Here is a 15,642-nt window from a genome sequence, read left to right on the forward strand (position 1 = left end):
ATTGAGAGAGGTAGTTTTTAAAAGCAAAACACTTTTGAAGATAGACTGGATAAAAGGACAGTGAGAATAGAATAAACAAGGACAAAATATTATGAAGAAAAATAGTTACTAAAAATTGTGAAAAAAAATTTTAGCAAGTTTCCTTGATAAAGGTCTCATTTCTCAAAGGTCCAGAGAACTGAGTCAAATTTCTAGAAATGAGGACCAATTACCAAGTTGAAAAATGTTCAAATGATATGAGCAAATATTCTTCAAAAAATTAATCAAAGCTATTTATAATCATATAGGGAAAAATCTCTAAATTGCTATTGGTTAGAGAAATATAAATTAGAACGACTCTCAGGTACCATCTAACATCTGTCAGATTGGCTAATGTAAGAGAAGATGAAAATGACAAATGTTGGAGAGGATATGGGCAAACTGAGATACTGGAGACAGTGAATTGATTTAACCATTCTGGAGAACAATTTGGAACTGTATTTAGAACAAAGAGCTACCTTTGACATAGCAATTCCACCACTAGGTCTGTATTCAAAAAGCTATTTTTTAAAGGAAAAGGACCTGTATCTATCTATATATGTGTATTCACACACACATCCCCAAACACACACACACACACACACACACACACACACACACACACACACACACACACACACACACAAAATGTTGAGAGCGTCTTTTTTAGTGGTATCAACGAATTGGAAATTGAGGAGATGATCACCAATTGGAGAATGACTGAACAAACTTTTATTTGTGACTCGGATGAAACACTGCTGTAATATAAGAAATGATGAGCAGTATGCTCTTACAAAACCTGGAAAGAGTTTCATGAATTGAAGCAAAGTGAAAAGAACAGAACCCTATCAGCAGTATTATATAGTTATCAAAGGTCTATTTTCAGTAACAAAATGATCTATAAAAAAATTTGAAGGAAGAATAATAAAAATGTTAACCATATCCAGAGAAAGAGTTGATAGAGTTGATAGAAACTGCATAAAGATTAAAGCATACTTTTAAAACTTTTTTTTGGTTTTCTTTCACAGTGTGTCTTAAATGGAAAAATCTTTTGCATAACTGCACATCTATATCTGTAGAGTATGGGCTAGCTCCCTGAAGGGCTTTCAGGGTCAGCCAGAGTCAGAATGAATTAAAGTCCTTGGTCTTTAGGGAGATAAGTGAAGGATGTAGGAAAGCTGCCACGAGGCTTGCCAAACATCTCTCCTGGATTCTGGAGTCCAGAATCTCCAGCCTCTCTCCTCCTCATCCTGCTGCCACGTGACTCTCTTGCCCCACTCTCTCTCTCTCTGCCCTTCAATTCTTGCCTATGATTATCTTAACTCCAAACATAAGCAAGCACCAACAGTGAGAAGAGCCATTTATCCAAACATATGCTGTTAGAATCATTGTCTCACATCGAATAGGTAATTAGCCTTAAAGTGCTCAGTTGTCTGATTCAAGCCTACCTTTTTGGAGATTCAGCCCTTTACATATATCCTCTATCAAATGGCTTTCTTTCTCAGTGAAGGAATAGATAGAGTGAAGAAGAGCATTTGAAATTCAAAAATTTTTAAAGCAAATGTTAAAAAATGATATGTAATTACTAAAAATTATGAATTATTTTAAAAGACAATTTAAGGAAAGAATAGCATAGGAAAGGTAGGATTATTAGAAAGAGGGTAAATAAAGCTCTTGTCAAACAATGGAGTTTTGATGGGTGTTGATTCCAGGAAACAAAGTACAGGATATTAATTTTTCCCTTTACCCTCTATCTCTTTTGGAAAATTATAAATCACACACCTCTCTTAACCATACTATTAGCTGCCTACCTGTAGGCTAAGGACTAGAATAATGGAAACCTATTATTTATTTCAATTAGGAAATTAATGAACTAATAAGAGATAGAATGAATTGTTTGACTTTGATAAAGTCTACACCTCTGTGAGTTGGTAATATCCCCTTGCCAAATTCTTTAGGGTCTCTGCTCCCAGAGAGACCATAAGAAACAAATAGAGACCACAGGCACAGTAAATTATTAAATCCAAAAAAATTTACCAACAATGAATTTGGTGCCTACTATACACTAGGCTCACCAATAGGTAAGGGATCAATTTGTCTATAGGATATGCCCAATTAGAAAGTCAATTTCACAAAGTATATGTTTTGTAGAAAATATACACTGATTTTTAATTTAATTTCCCCAGGGATTGATGTGATATAATAGAGTATGTCCCAGGAATGAAAGGATGAGAAAGGATAAGGAATATTTATACTTATTGCTATTTTAGTAAATAGCCATATATAAAAGCTGATTGATATTAGTTGGTTAAATGATATTGAGAAGCTAATCACTGATGATTAATATTGAATGGAAAGTACCAATATAGGGAGCGGAACTAATGACATTAGACAAGAATCACTATGACCCTTGAGAGAGACACACAGATTTCAGGGGTAAACTCATAATTGAGTTTAGGTTATCTGACTCTTCAGAACAATGAGAGTTATGAAAAGCACATCATAGGATTATATATAATACAAAATTATTGCAAGAAGGAGAAATTACTAATAACTTGTAGGATGAAGAAAGACTTCATGGAGTAGCATCTAAACTATGTACTGAAAGATCTTAAGATTCTACATGGCATTGATGGGAAGGACATTAATAGAAGATGTAGAGTCTTTACAAAAACATGAAGAAAGGAGATGGTATGCCAGTCCATCAACATCATTTATTGAGTACTTACCAGAGCAATGAAAATACAATTATAAGCAAATCAAAGATAATTTTGACCTAAAAGTTTACATTCTAATGGAGGAAGACAATACATAAAAGGGAGCTGAAAGGGGTATGCAGTGAACGAAAAAAAAAAAAAAAACCATGTCAGGGGACATGGTAAAATACTCTTGTAAATATGAATCACCAATAAAGTCTGAAATGAAATGAAATGATTATTCTGGACCTCAGCTTTGGTAGGAGATTCTGGGAGGAAACAGCAACCAGATGGAGAGATCCTTGAGGGCAGAGGATACTTCCAATGTGAAAAGTAATTAGAGGAGTGAAGTGAAGGTTAAGAAGTTCCTATGACATGGTAGAAAGAGTCCCATGGAGATGAACCAGTACACATTTTAATACGGGAAAATAACCTATAAAAAGAAAAGCATTGAGGCCAATTTGAGAGAAACAGAGGATTTGGGCGCATAATAAAAAAATAAGATAGAAAAAGTAAGGGGGAAAAGAAGATCGAGGACTTTCAATGGCAAACTTTCTAAGTGCCAGCAGTGGAAATCTAACTTGAAATAATTATCCAGAATCACCACATCAGACACACACACAGAACCACTAAACACACAGACTTTCAGGGAGAAGTAAAGTCAGATATAAAATAAAGAGAGAACGTTGGAAGGGTCCCCTGAGAACAATAGCAGTTATTCTGGACTCCAGATAGAGGCTGGATTCCTTGCACTCAACGCTGAGCAAAGATTAGATGACTTCATCAAGAGTGTTGGACAGGACCCACACTTAACACCACATACTAAGATAAGATCAAAATGGATCCATGATTTAGATATAAAGAATGAGATCATAAATATATTAGAGGAACAGAGGATAGTCTACCTCTCAGATTTGTGGAGGAAGAAAGAATTTGTGATCAAAGGAGAACTAGAGATCATTATTGATCACAAATTAGAAATTTTTGATTACATCAAATTTAAAAGCTTTTGTACAAATAAAACCAATACAAACAAGATTAGAAGGGAAGTAACAAACTGGGAAAACATTTTTACAGTTAAAGGTTCTGATAAAGACCTCATCTACAAAATATACAGAGAACTGACTCTAATTTATAAGAAATCAAGCCATTCTCCAATTGATAAATGGTCAAAGGATATGAATAAACAATTTTCAGATGATGAAATTGAAACTATTTCCACTCATATGAAAGAGTGTTCCAAATCACTACTGATCAGAGAAATGCAAATTAAGACAACTCTGAGATACCACTACACAGCTATCACATTGGCTAAGATGACAGGAAAAAATAATGATGAATGTTGGAGGGCATGTAAGAAAACTGGGACACTGGTGCATTGTGGTGGAGTTGTGAAAGAATCTAACTATTCTGAAGAGCAATTTGGAATTATGCCCAAAAAAGTTATCAAACTGTGCATACCATTTGATCCAGCAGTGCTACTACTAGGATTATATCCCAAAGAAATACTAAAGAAGGGAAAGGGAACTGTATGTGCCAAAATGTTTGTAGGGGCTAGAAACTGTAAAATGAATCAATGCCCATCAATTGGAGAATGGTTGGGTAAATTATGGTATATGAATGTTACGGAATATTATTACTCTGTAAGAAATTACCAGCAGGATGAATACAGAGAGGCTTGGAAAGACTTACATGAACTGATGCTGAGTGAAATGAGCAGAACCAGGAAATCATTATACACTTCAACAATAACACTATATGAGGATGTATTCTGATGGAAGTGGATATCATCAACAAAGAAGATCTAATTCCGTTCCAATTGATCAATGATGGACAGAATCAGTTACACCCAGAGAAGGAACACTGGGAAATGAGTGTAAACTGTTTGCATTTTTGTTTTTCTTCCCAGGTTATTTTTACCTTCTGAATCCAATTCTTCTGGTGCAACAAAAATTCTGTTCTGCACACATATATTGTATCTAGGATATACTATAACATATTTAACATGCAACTTACCGGTTGCTATTCTGACCAATGTGGCCAAGAAAAGAGTTCCCATGGACATTCTGATCCTTCTTAATGTCCTTCACCACCTCATCCCCCCAGTTCTGAATCCTATTGTCTATGGTGTGAGGACCAAGGAAATCAAACAAGGGATTCAGAAGTTATTGAAAAGGTTTTGAGGTCATGGAAATCACTTCTAACCCAATGCTGTGACTGAGGACTGAGCAACTGAATAGGGATGGTCATTGTATCCTCTCTACCATGTATCACAACCTAAAATATGCATCTGTCTGTGTTTACTAGATTCCTGCCCTTCCTTCCTTCCTTAAATGTGTCAGTATCAGTGGAAGATAAAATATCTATTATGTCTAAAGAAAAAGAATTTAGACTCAGTTTTAGACAACAGAACTCAGAATTCTCATAAGCCATCTTCTTCAGAACCTCCTTGTCCAACACTGTTTTTTAAATTAATTTTATAATTATAACATTTTTTTTGGACAGTACATATGCAGGGGTAATTTTTTACAACATTATCTCTTGCACTCACTTCTGTTCCAAATTTTCCCTCCTTTCCTCCACCCCCTCCCCTAGATGGCAGGCAGAACCATTAACCATCCCATTAAAATAAGCCATTTTGGAATTATTTCTATTGATTACATATGAATGTTACTCAAGTTTCCAATTATACTGTTAGCTCCCTAAATTAAGAAGCAGCATGGTAAAATAGAAAAAGAATGTCTCTAGAGTCAAAAGGAAAATTGCATCCCAGCTCTGGAATGTGTTCAGTGTGGACAAATCACATTATATTTCTACACCTCATTTTCTTCAAACTATAAAAAATGGAGCTGACTGATCCAATACAACATAGATTTATTAAACACCTACTATGTGCTAAGAAATCCTCTGGAAGACTAGACGACTTCTAAGATTCCTTCCACCTCTGTATCTGCCATTCAATAAAAGGCTCATATCTTTCCTTTCTACTGTATTTTTTTTTATTTCAAATTTTCCCTCAAGATCAAAGACCTAAAATGGCATAGTGTATCTCACTACAAGCTTAACTTCCTCATCATACTGGGAGTTTTTTAAGGTTAAAGGTGTTTGATATAGTGGAAAAATCACTAAGCTCAGAGTCAAGAGATCTAGAATTGAATATTGTATTTCCACTTTTTGGCTGTGGGACCTTAGGTAAATCACTTTGTTGATCACTGTCTCAATTCTTTCTTCTATGAAGTAAGGAGTAAGTAGGACTAGATGATCTCTAATAATCTTTTCAGTACTAACCTTTTGCAATCCTGTAGCAAAAATCACTCTGACTATATAAATAACATTGGCACAACAGGATTTTCATCATCCAAGAAATCAATTTATTCCAAAAATATTAATACAAGGCCTTGTCTTTTACAGCATAGCAAAATGAAACTAATAAAATCTGTTCTCTTCACAGAAAGTTTCCAAATTGTAAAAGATTATCTGAAATTGGTTTCATATAGTCTTCTCTTTGCATTCCAATTTGGTCACTCAGTGAAGAGAACAGGAGAAAAGAACATCTCAATCTCTCTTTCTCTCCATATGCAAATATTTATTGCATTGTAAAAATAGTTCTCCACAAAATTTACCAAGATAAGCTTAAAATTGTACATTTCATATATATATATATATATATATATATATATATATATATATATAGAGAGAGAGAGAGAGAGAGAGAGAGAGAGAGAGAGATAAGCAAATAAAAGGAGCATGAAAAAATTATCTATCAAATCTATTACTAAGGAATGAATTTATGACCAAACAAGAGAAAGGAAGAATCATGGGATATAAAATAAATAATTTTAATTACATGGTTTTGCACAAACAAAATTAATGCAGCCAAAATTAGAAGGAATGCAAGAAAGTAAAATAGAAAAAGACTTTTTCAGCTATTACTCTAATAAAGGTTTCAATTCTCAAACATCTAGAAAATTGAGTCAGATTTATGAATATAAGAATCATTACCCAATTGATAAATGGTCAAAGGATGAATAAGCAGCTTTTAAAAGAAGAAACCAAAACTATGTATACAGACTTATGAAAAAATTACCTAAATCACTATTAATTAGAGAAATGCTGATTTAAATGCCTATGAGGCACCACTTGAGGTCTATGATATGGCTAACATGAAAAAAAGAAAGATGACAAAGATAAAAAAATTTTTAAAAGATGACAAAAAAAGGTAGAAAAATAGGAACACTACTATACTGTTTGTGATCATTGTAAAATGGTTTAAGGAGTCTTGAAATCAATTAGGAACTATGTCCAAAAAGCTATAAAATTACACATACCCTTAGTCTCAGCAACACCACTAATGTCTATATAACAAAGAGAGAAATCAAAGAAAAGGAAAAGGACCATGTGTACAAAAATATTTATTGAAATTCTTTAAATAATAACAAAGAATTGGAAACTGAATATATGCTAATCAACTGGTGAATGGCTAAGCAAGCAGTGGTATATGATTACCATCAAATACCATTATGCTATAAGAAATGACAAGGAGAGATAATCAGAAAAATTTGGAAAGAATATATGAATTGATGTAAAATGAAGTGAGCAGAAATAGAAAATAGTTGTGTATGCATTATATTAATGCTAAAATAGCAATATTATAATAAAGTCAGAAAGAATTAACTACTTCAATCGATACATGTTACATGATTTGACATGTATTATTGATATATTCTTTTTCTTCTCAGTGTGTTGGGGGGAATTTGGAGGGAGAAAGAATTTGTAACTCAATTTTTAAATGAATATTAAAAATAAAAATAATAAATTTAAAATATATACATAATTGAAAAACATTTAACAAAATAAATAAAAACATACCACAAAATATATTTAAACAATCATCTGTAAAAACTCATAGCTACAAACTCTTTAAAACACTAAAACTTAATTTCTAATCTAAGTAAAATCTTCCAAATAAAGGCTTCAGTTTGAACATATGATAGATTATTTTTTTTAATTTGTCCAAGTTTCTCTTTGCATACATTGATATAGTCACTAATTCCTAAAATTATGATTATGGTAATTGTTTTCTAAATTTAAAAATACTTTTATACCTGACATGAATCCAAAACTGTCATAATTGGTCATATTTTGATATATTCTAATGTAATTCCAATCTTTATGATTTTCTTTTTTAAATTTTGCATCAATATTCTATAATGATATTGATTTATAGTTTTCTTTACTTTCTCTATCCATACTTAGTATAGGTGTCAGGACTATTTCATAAAATGAGTTTGGTAAAGTGTTTTCTTTTCTAAACTTTGTCTTTCAGATAATGGGTTTCAGTCTTCCATTTTATTCCTTATAATTTTCTTTTGAGTAAATCCCTCACCCTTTGATCCCTTTGCTTTCCACTACTGCACAGATGCTCCAGAGTTGAACTGTTTAGTGCCTTCTATCTTCTCCCATTGAGCATATGGAGCTAAGTTCAGTCCAGGCCCTTGCCTTGAATAAATTAAAAAAAAAGAACTGATCCTAGCCAAGTTTATGCCACTCTTTTTATTCCAGTTATATTCTTCCTGTGTATGTTGTGGCTATAAAATATCATTCACTACCATCTCCACTTCCAAATACCCTCCATTTCCTTTCCTTCATTGGAGAAATTCAGAATCTCTCATCTCTTGTGAAAGGAGAGGACTGAAAGGCATTTATTAAAACCTAAAGTACAATGCAAGCCTCAATAGTTGTTCTTATGAAATAGATTTGAGTGGGCTGACCCTAGAAGAGTGATAAAGAATGATTGCAGAGTCATGGTATCTGGGTTCAAATCCCCCCTCAGATGCATATTTTCTTCAGTTGCCTTTGTCAGATCACTTAACTTCCCTGGGCCTTGGTTTCCTCCTCAGTAAAATGGTGGTTTGGACTAGTTAGCCTTTGAGGCTTCTTCCAACACTATATCTATGGCCTACCTAATGGAATTGCTAAGTAGAAAAGGGCTTCTCAATCTTATCATACCATTGAAATGCAAGCTATGAGTGTTCATCTTGCATTGCTACAGTTTACATCTTATTAAAAATATTAGTCTTCCAGACTGATCTCTAATTATCTTTTTGTTTTTCTCAGAAATAAGGCAGCTTAACACATGACAAATCTTGGACCACATATCTTGGTCAGTTCGTTTACAATTACATTCATGCTAGACTTTTGCCTAATTTTCAAACCTCTTCAGATAGGAAACCTATTTTTTAAAAAAAGGAAATTGAGACTTTCAATGAGAGAGAGAAAGACAGAGAGAATCATCCAGTATTTTTGGAGCATTCTGGAGAAATACAAATGAAATTCAGCTACAAAGTAAAAATGAAGTCTTTAATCCACATCATAATGCCTTCCATTCAAAAAGTTGGCCCATCCAAATAAGAGGTAGAACTTGCCCCATTCCTTACAATCTCCTCAACAACTTATTGATCCCCTGCTTGATTTCCTTTGTTCGGACTCCATAGACAATGGGGTTCATTGCTGGAGGGATAAGATGATGCAGGATGTTGAGCAGAATTGGGACATCATGAGGAATCCTTTTTCTGGCTACATTGGTGATGACCAATACCAGTAAGATGGTGCTGAAAAAAAGAATAAGGATGAAATGGGAGCCACATGTGCTCAGAGCCTTGGCTGCAGCCCCTTCTGCCTTGATCCTTAGTACAGCCCGAAGGATAAAAGAGTAAGAGAGAATGATGAAGATGAGGTCAGAACCCAATAGAGTCCAGCCAATCACAAATTGGTAGATCTGATTGAAAGTGATGTCATCACAGGAAAGTAAAGAGACAGACAAGTTAGTGCAAATGCAATTCTTGATGATGTTATCTCCACAGTAATGGAGCTGGGCAGAGAGGATTGGAATAGGTGCAGTAAGGAGAGCATTCCTAGCCACAATGAAAATAGTGGCCTTGACCACAAATTGATTAGTGATGATAGCTGGATAACGTAGCGGTTTGCAGATAGCCACATATCGATCATAGGCCATGACAGTGAAGGTACAGGACTCCATAGTGAGAAAGCTATTCATGATGTACATCTGGAGGAAGCAGGCAGGAAAACTGATGGGTCTGAGATCAAACCAGAAAATGGCCAAGACTTTAGGGATGACAGTAATACAGAGAACAATATCCAGCAGAGATAGTATGCTAAGTAAGTAGTACATGGGTTCATGCAAGGATGCTTCTAGTCTTATAGTGAGGAGCAATGTTGCATTGGCCCCCATGGCCAATAAGAACAGCAGGCTCAGGGGCAGGGAGAGCCAGTGCTGCCAGCTCTGGTAGCCAGGAAAACAGATAAGGAGGAATTCAGAAGGCAAAGGAGAGGAGCTGTTGCCAATGAATGCCATAAAGCAGATCCTGAGTTAGGCAGCTTTCCTCTATGAATGTTTTTCACAAACAGGGCCAGCAGTTGGTTTTCTAGGTAATATGTTCATCTTAGATTCTGGAAGGATATGACATCTCATTAAGCAGGGAAAAGTCTTTATACAATAGCTTTTCTATTTTAAAGAGAAATGGTTTGAGCACTCCCCATTTCATACTGGGTCTAGTAGGGTATTATCTCATCCCCTTTCCCAGTAAAATCTTCCCCCATCATAAAAGCCTAAACTCTGAGTATATAATAGGGATAAGCATCTAAATCAAGATGGGACTAGACAAGAAATGCCTTCTATGGATAATCAGGTGAAAAGAGATTCAGTGATGAAAGTCTCCATTTAGTGTCTGTCACTGAGGCCTCAAAAACCAGATTCAATTGAGAAAAAAACAGTGGAGCTCTTTTTGGAGAAAATTACTTGCTTAAGAACTGAAAACCTGCTAAGAGTAACAAGGATCACCTCATCTCATATCCTCACATTGAAACGGGATAGAATGATACTAAAAGAAGATGCTGCTCTCTATGGAAATAACAGAGGTACCAAGATAAAAATACCATAAACTAGAATATAAATGTTGATCAAGGACCAAAAAGATGGCAAACTAAACACATTTTCCCTACTCTATTCCCATACTAAAAGCAAAATTATGTTTTGACTTAGAATAATTATGCCTGAATTCACAAGTAGAACCCTACAAAAGTAAAATCTTTATTAATAGCAGAAAACACTAATGTCTTATTCTTAAAGTATTCATCCTTCTCCCACAGTAGCCTCTACTTCTTCTGGTAGAAATGTACAAACTAACTTAAGATCCTTTGCCTAGATCTTATATTGTAATTCTATCTTGTTTTTTGAGACTTTTCAGCATGTGTCCCTCCCTGCCTACTAGCAGCAAACACTGATTCTGTTAAGTCAATTGAGATCAAAGGAGAGAAGGGGAAGATTTGTCATCAGAATCAAGAAGAATATTTTGCAAATACTACCAAATAAAAGAAATATAAGAAAATTAAATAAGTAAAATTGCCAAGTAAATAATAAGTAAGGAAATTAACTACTCTATTCAGAGGTTATTAAGAGAAGGAAAGAGGAAGAAATTGAATGACCTATGTGATAAAAGCAATAAGAAATCATTAGAAAATTTTTGTTTTTAAAAATCTCAAAATTAAAGATGAACATCTCTTCTTCACTTCACATAATGTTAAAGAGATAAAGTCGGATTTTAAAAATTGGAAGGAGGAGGGATACAGTAGGAAACATAAGTGATGAAAAAAAGCTATCAATATTTTTAAAAATAAAGAAATAAAAAAAATCCATTAGAAAGCCATGAGAGTTATTCATTTGCACTAAACCTTGAAAAATGAAGCTAAATTTTAAAAAAAGTACTATCTGAGGTAAATACATAAGTATATTTACCAGAGCTAGACAAATTACTTCTGTTGCTTGGGTCATACACACATAAATGTTTTGTTTTTATGAGACCTTGTGTGTGATAGGATTTAAAATCTGATACTATTTAGTACCATACTAAGAGCATAAGAAGAGGTTACTAAATCAAAACTAGATAACTGATTTTTGTTCACAGCAGCTAAGATTCTTCCTTTGGCCACATATATGCCAGGGTACTCCTAAGTGATGGTCTAGTAAACCTCACCCAAGATGGCCACAATAGAAGTGATGCTCAGTATTGTTGCTAGCCGTTCCTCATCTAATCATGACCTTCCCAAGAATCTTTAACATAAGAGAGACTTTAGAAATCACCTATTTCACTCCCTATCTTATCTGCAGAATGCATTCCCTCGACAACATTTCAGACAAGTGTCCATGTGGCATCTCCTTCAGAATTTTCATGGTCTGTTGCTATATAACTCTGTTGTTTTCAAAGAGCATCCTTTTATTGAACCAAAAATCTGCCTGTGGTTTCAATTCCTTGGATCTAATTTTGACTTCTGGAGCTATATAGAACAGTCTTCTTTTAACTTAATAACCCTTTAAACATATATATGAACCTGTGATGTCTAGCTTACATCTTCTCTTCTTCAGGTAAAGTGTCCCAAGGAAAAGCAGTTCTGGGTTTGGAAGCAGACTTGGATTCAAACTAAATGCCAGTGATGCTACTTAAAGCTTAAAATACTTTTTAAAGTCTTTAAACCTCTCTGGGCCTCAGTTCTCTCATAGGAAAAAAAAAGAAAGAAATTAGATTAAATGATCTCCAAAGTAATTTAATTCAATCTTTTGATTCTATGATGCTATTAAATTTTCAAAGTTCTTGTGTGAAAATCTGATATTTAATAGGGAACTTACAAGTTAATTTGTCTAATCACTTAATACAAAGTAAAATCTCTTCTAAAGCGTTCCTAACAAGGTAATATATAATAGACATTTAAGATGGTTGTTACCAAGTTTGCTGTGATGCTGATGACTCAGAATAGCCCATAATTCATAGCTTTGTAGTCAATTCTGGGAATCTTACTGCAGCTGCTATGGACCAGGACACAAAGAATCTCTTATTCCACTTGATAATTCTCTTTATCTTGCCCTAATACTTGCTCCTATGAAGAGAAAAGATTCTATTGTCTCTTCATCTTCACTTCTCTCCTTTGACCCAGAGAAAAAGATATGAGCTAGAGTCTTGCCACACAAATCATACACCTTCAAGCAAGATCTGGGGCTACTTGCCAAGTTCTGGATTGTAGTAAATGCCATAGACCAGTTTGGATTGTAGCAAATATCACAGACCAGTGTTTATATCTTCAGCTCGTTGTGTTCCCCAGTGTTAAAAGGATATGAATTTGGACAAGTGGGACTTAAAATCCATTGGGTTTCATGGGGATTCATAGAAAATGTCACCTGAAGGAGGGAAATAAATGCCTGGGAGACTCTGGGAACTAAAAAATGATCATAAAAATAAAATCAGCGAATGTATAAGGAAAAGACTTTAGAGGAAAGGGGGCTGGTTTAGTTACCGGTTTTTTATGTGGCGTTTTTTAAAATTTATCTCTCCAATGCCTAGAACAATATCTAGTATGTAGTAAGTACTTAAAAAACAATATCTAGTAATTTAATTCTGCAAAGTACTTTATATATGCTATCTCACATCATTCAGGTAACTCAACAATAATTTTGTGAAGTCCTACTATCATCTCCATTTGGCAGATGAGGAAACTGAGGCTGAAAGAGAGTAAGCGACATATGCAAGGTTGCAGAGATATTAATTATCTGAAGCTCAGTTTCCCCTCAGTTCTTATTGACAGCAACTCTAGCACAATAATCACAATGCTATCTACATCCATATAAATGCTTGTGATTAATTCAAAATTAAAGAAAGGTGAAAATTCACAAGAAGAAAACTTCCCTGGAAAGATATATGGGAAGAGACAAATAGTTTTAAAATAAGTCTAAGAGCAAGAAAGCCTGAACTATAGAAAGCAATGAGACCAGTCATGACTATTTTTCATTAGTCTTTGCACTTCCTAGTATCAAGCATAATGTTTTGTGCAAAGTAAGCATTTAATAAATGTTTGTTTAATTACATTGCACAAAATTATTTACATGAAGAACCATCTATAGATTCATTCTTGTCTTTAATAATCAAAGGAGAAGACTTAATTTCAGGGAATGGCCTTAAGGACAATGTTAACTCTTATAGTCCTTGCAGCAGAGAAAAGGTCAATTGTCCCCATGGCAAAGCTTGGCCTGACCTCTTGGATATGACTCACATTGAGCTATTTGATACCTGAAAGAAGTAGGAAAAGACTTTTGAGTTAATCAAAACTGCTTGTACATGTGTTAGCAGTTGAGTGGGCAGGGGGATGAACAGTGAATAAATATAAATGCTTAAGTCATCTTTTAAAAATATTTTATTTATTTTGTGAAATATTTTTAATCACATGTAAAAACATATAACAATCATTTTTTCTTATAAATTTTGAGTTTTAAATTCTCACCCTCCCTCTGATACTTCTCCTCTTCTTGAAAAAGCAAGCAATACAATATATGTGAAGTCATGGAAAACATATTTCTATATTAACCATATGTAAATGAAAGCACAAACAAAATAGAAAAAGATAAAGAGAGGGAGGAAAGGAAGTTTCAATTGGATTCAGAGTTCATCAGTTTTCTCTCTGGAGGTGAAGAGCATTTTTCATCATGAGTCCTTTGAAATTGTCTTGGGTCATTGTCTTGATTGTAATGGCCAAAGCTTTATCAGTTGATTATCTTTATAATGTTGCTGCTACCATGTACCAATGTTCTCCTGGTTCTGCTCACTTTACTTAGCATCAATTCATCTAAGTCTTCTCAGGTTTTCCTGAAACCGTTCTGCCCATCATTTCTTATAAAACAAAAATATTCTGTCATAATCATATATTATAACCTGTTCAACCATTTAGCAATCTATGGGCTTACCTTTGATTTCCAATTCTTTGCCCTCATAAAAAGATCTGCTATAAATATTTTGTACAAATAGGTCATTTTCCCTTTCCTTTGATCTCTTTGGGATATAGATTTACCAATGGTATTTTTTTTTACTGTATCAATGGGTATGCATAGTTCCATAGCCCATTGGGCATAATTACAAATTGATCTCCAAAATGTTAGGATAAAATCACAACTCCAACAGTGTAATAGCACCCCAAATTTTCCATATCACCTCCATTTTAAATTTCCTTTTTCTGTCATATTAACCAATCTAATAGATATGAGGTGGTATATCAGAATTGTTTTAATTTGCATTTTTCTAATAACTATTGATTAACATATTTTCATGCAATTATTGATAGCTTTAATGTCTTCTAGAAACTGCCAATATCCTTTGATAATTCATCAACTGTAGAAAGGCTCTTATTTTTACATATTTGAAAAATATGGAGTTTATTAAAGAAACTTCTAAAAATATTTCCCAATTTTCTGGTTTCCTTCTAATTTGGACTAAAGCTTTATTTGTGCAAAAGCTTTTTCATTTCATATAATCAAAATTATCTATTCTACATCTAGTGATGTTCTATATATCTTATTTGGTAACAAATTCTTCCCTTAGCCATAGATCTGTCATGTAAAATTTCCTATACTGATCTAATTTGCTAATATCTTCCCTTATGTCTAAATTACTTAACCATTTTAAATGTTATCTTAGTAAAATAGTGTGAGACATTGGTCTATGCTTAGCTTCATCTAAACTGTATTGTGATTTTCCCAGAAAAAAAATTGTTAAAAGTTGAATTCTTACTTCTAAAAATTGGAGTTGAATTCTTCTTCCAAAGCTTGGATCTTTAGGTTTATCAAAAACTAGATCACTATGGCTATTTACCACTCTATATTATATATCTAATTATTTCCACAGATCAACCACATTGCTTCTTAGCCATTACCAGAATTTTTCTTATGATCACTTTGCACTATATTAAACTAGTCATTTAGATGACACAATGGGTAGAGTACTGGGCTTGGAACCAGGAAAAACTCTTTTGAGTTCAACTCTGTCCTCAGATACCTAGTAACTGTATAATCCTAGGAAAATCACTTAACCCT

At 33.9% G+C, this 15,642-nt stretch overlaps 1 protein-coding gene across 1 annotated transcript; it reads right to left on the reverse strand.

Annotated features, from left to right (window-relative positions):
• Nucleotides 1-9,147: 9,147 nt before the first annotated feature.
• LOC141559953 (olfactory receptor 56A4-like) lies at nucleotides 9,148-10,089 on the reverse strand. The gene has a single exon (XM_074297608.1). The coding sequence runs from the start codon at nucleotides 10,087-10,089 to the stop codon at nucleotides 9,148-9,150; it is 942 nt and encodes a 313-aa protein (XP_074153709.1).
• Between the last annotated feature and the right edge of the window lie 5,553 nt (nucleotides 10,090-15,642).

Source organism: Sminthopsis crassicaudata, chromosome 3 (genome assembly GCF_048593235.1).
Source record: "Sminthopsis crassicaudata isolate SCR6 chromosome 3, ASM4859323v1, whole genome shotgun sequence".
Classification (NCBI taxonomy): domain Eukaryota; kingdom Metazoa; phylum Chordata; class Mammalia; order Dasyuromorphia; family Dasyuridae; genus Sminthopsis; species Sminthopsis crassicaudata.

Bases quoted from the DNA above. Each gene is read 5' to 3' on its own strand.
- LOC141559953 (XM_074297608.1), bottom strand. From the start codon at position 10,089: ATGGCATTCATTGGCAACAGCTCCTCTCCTTTGCCTTCTGAATTCCTC.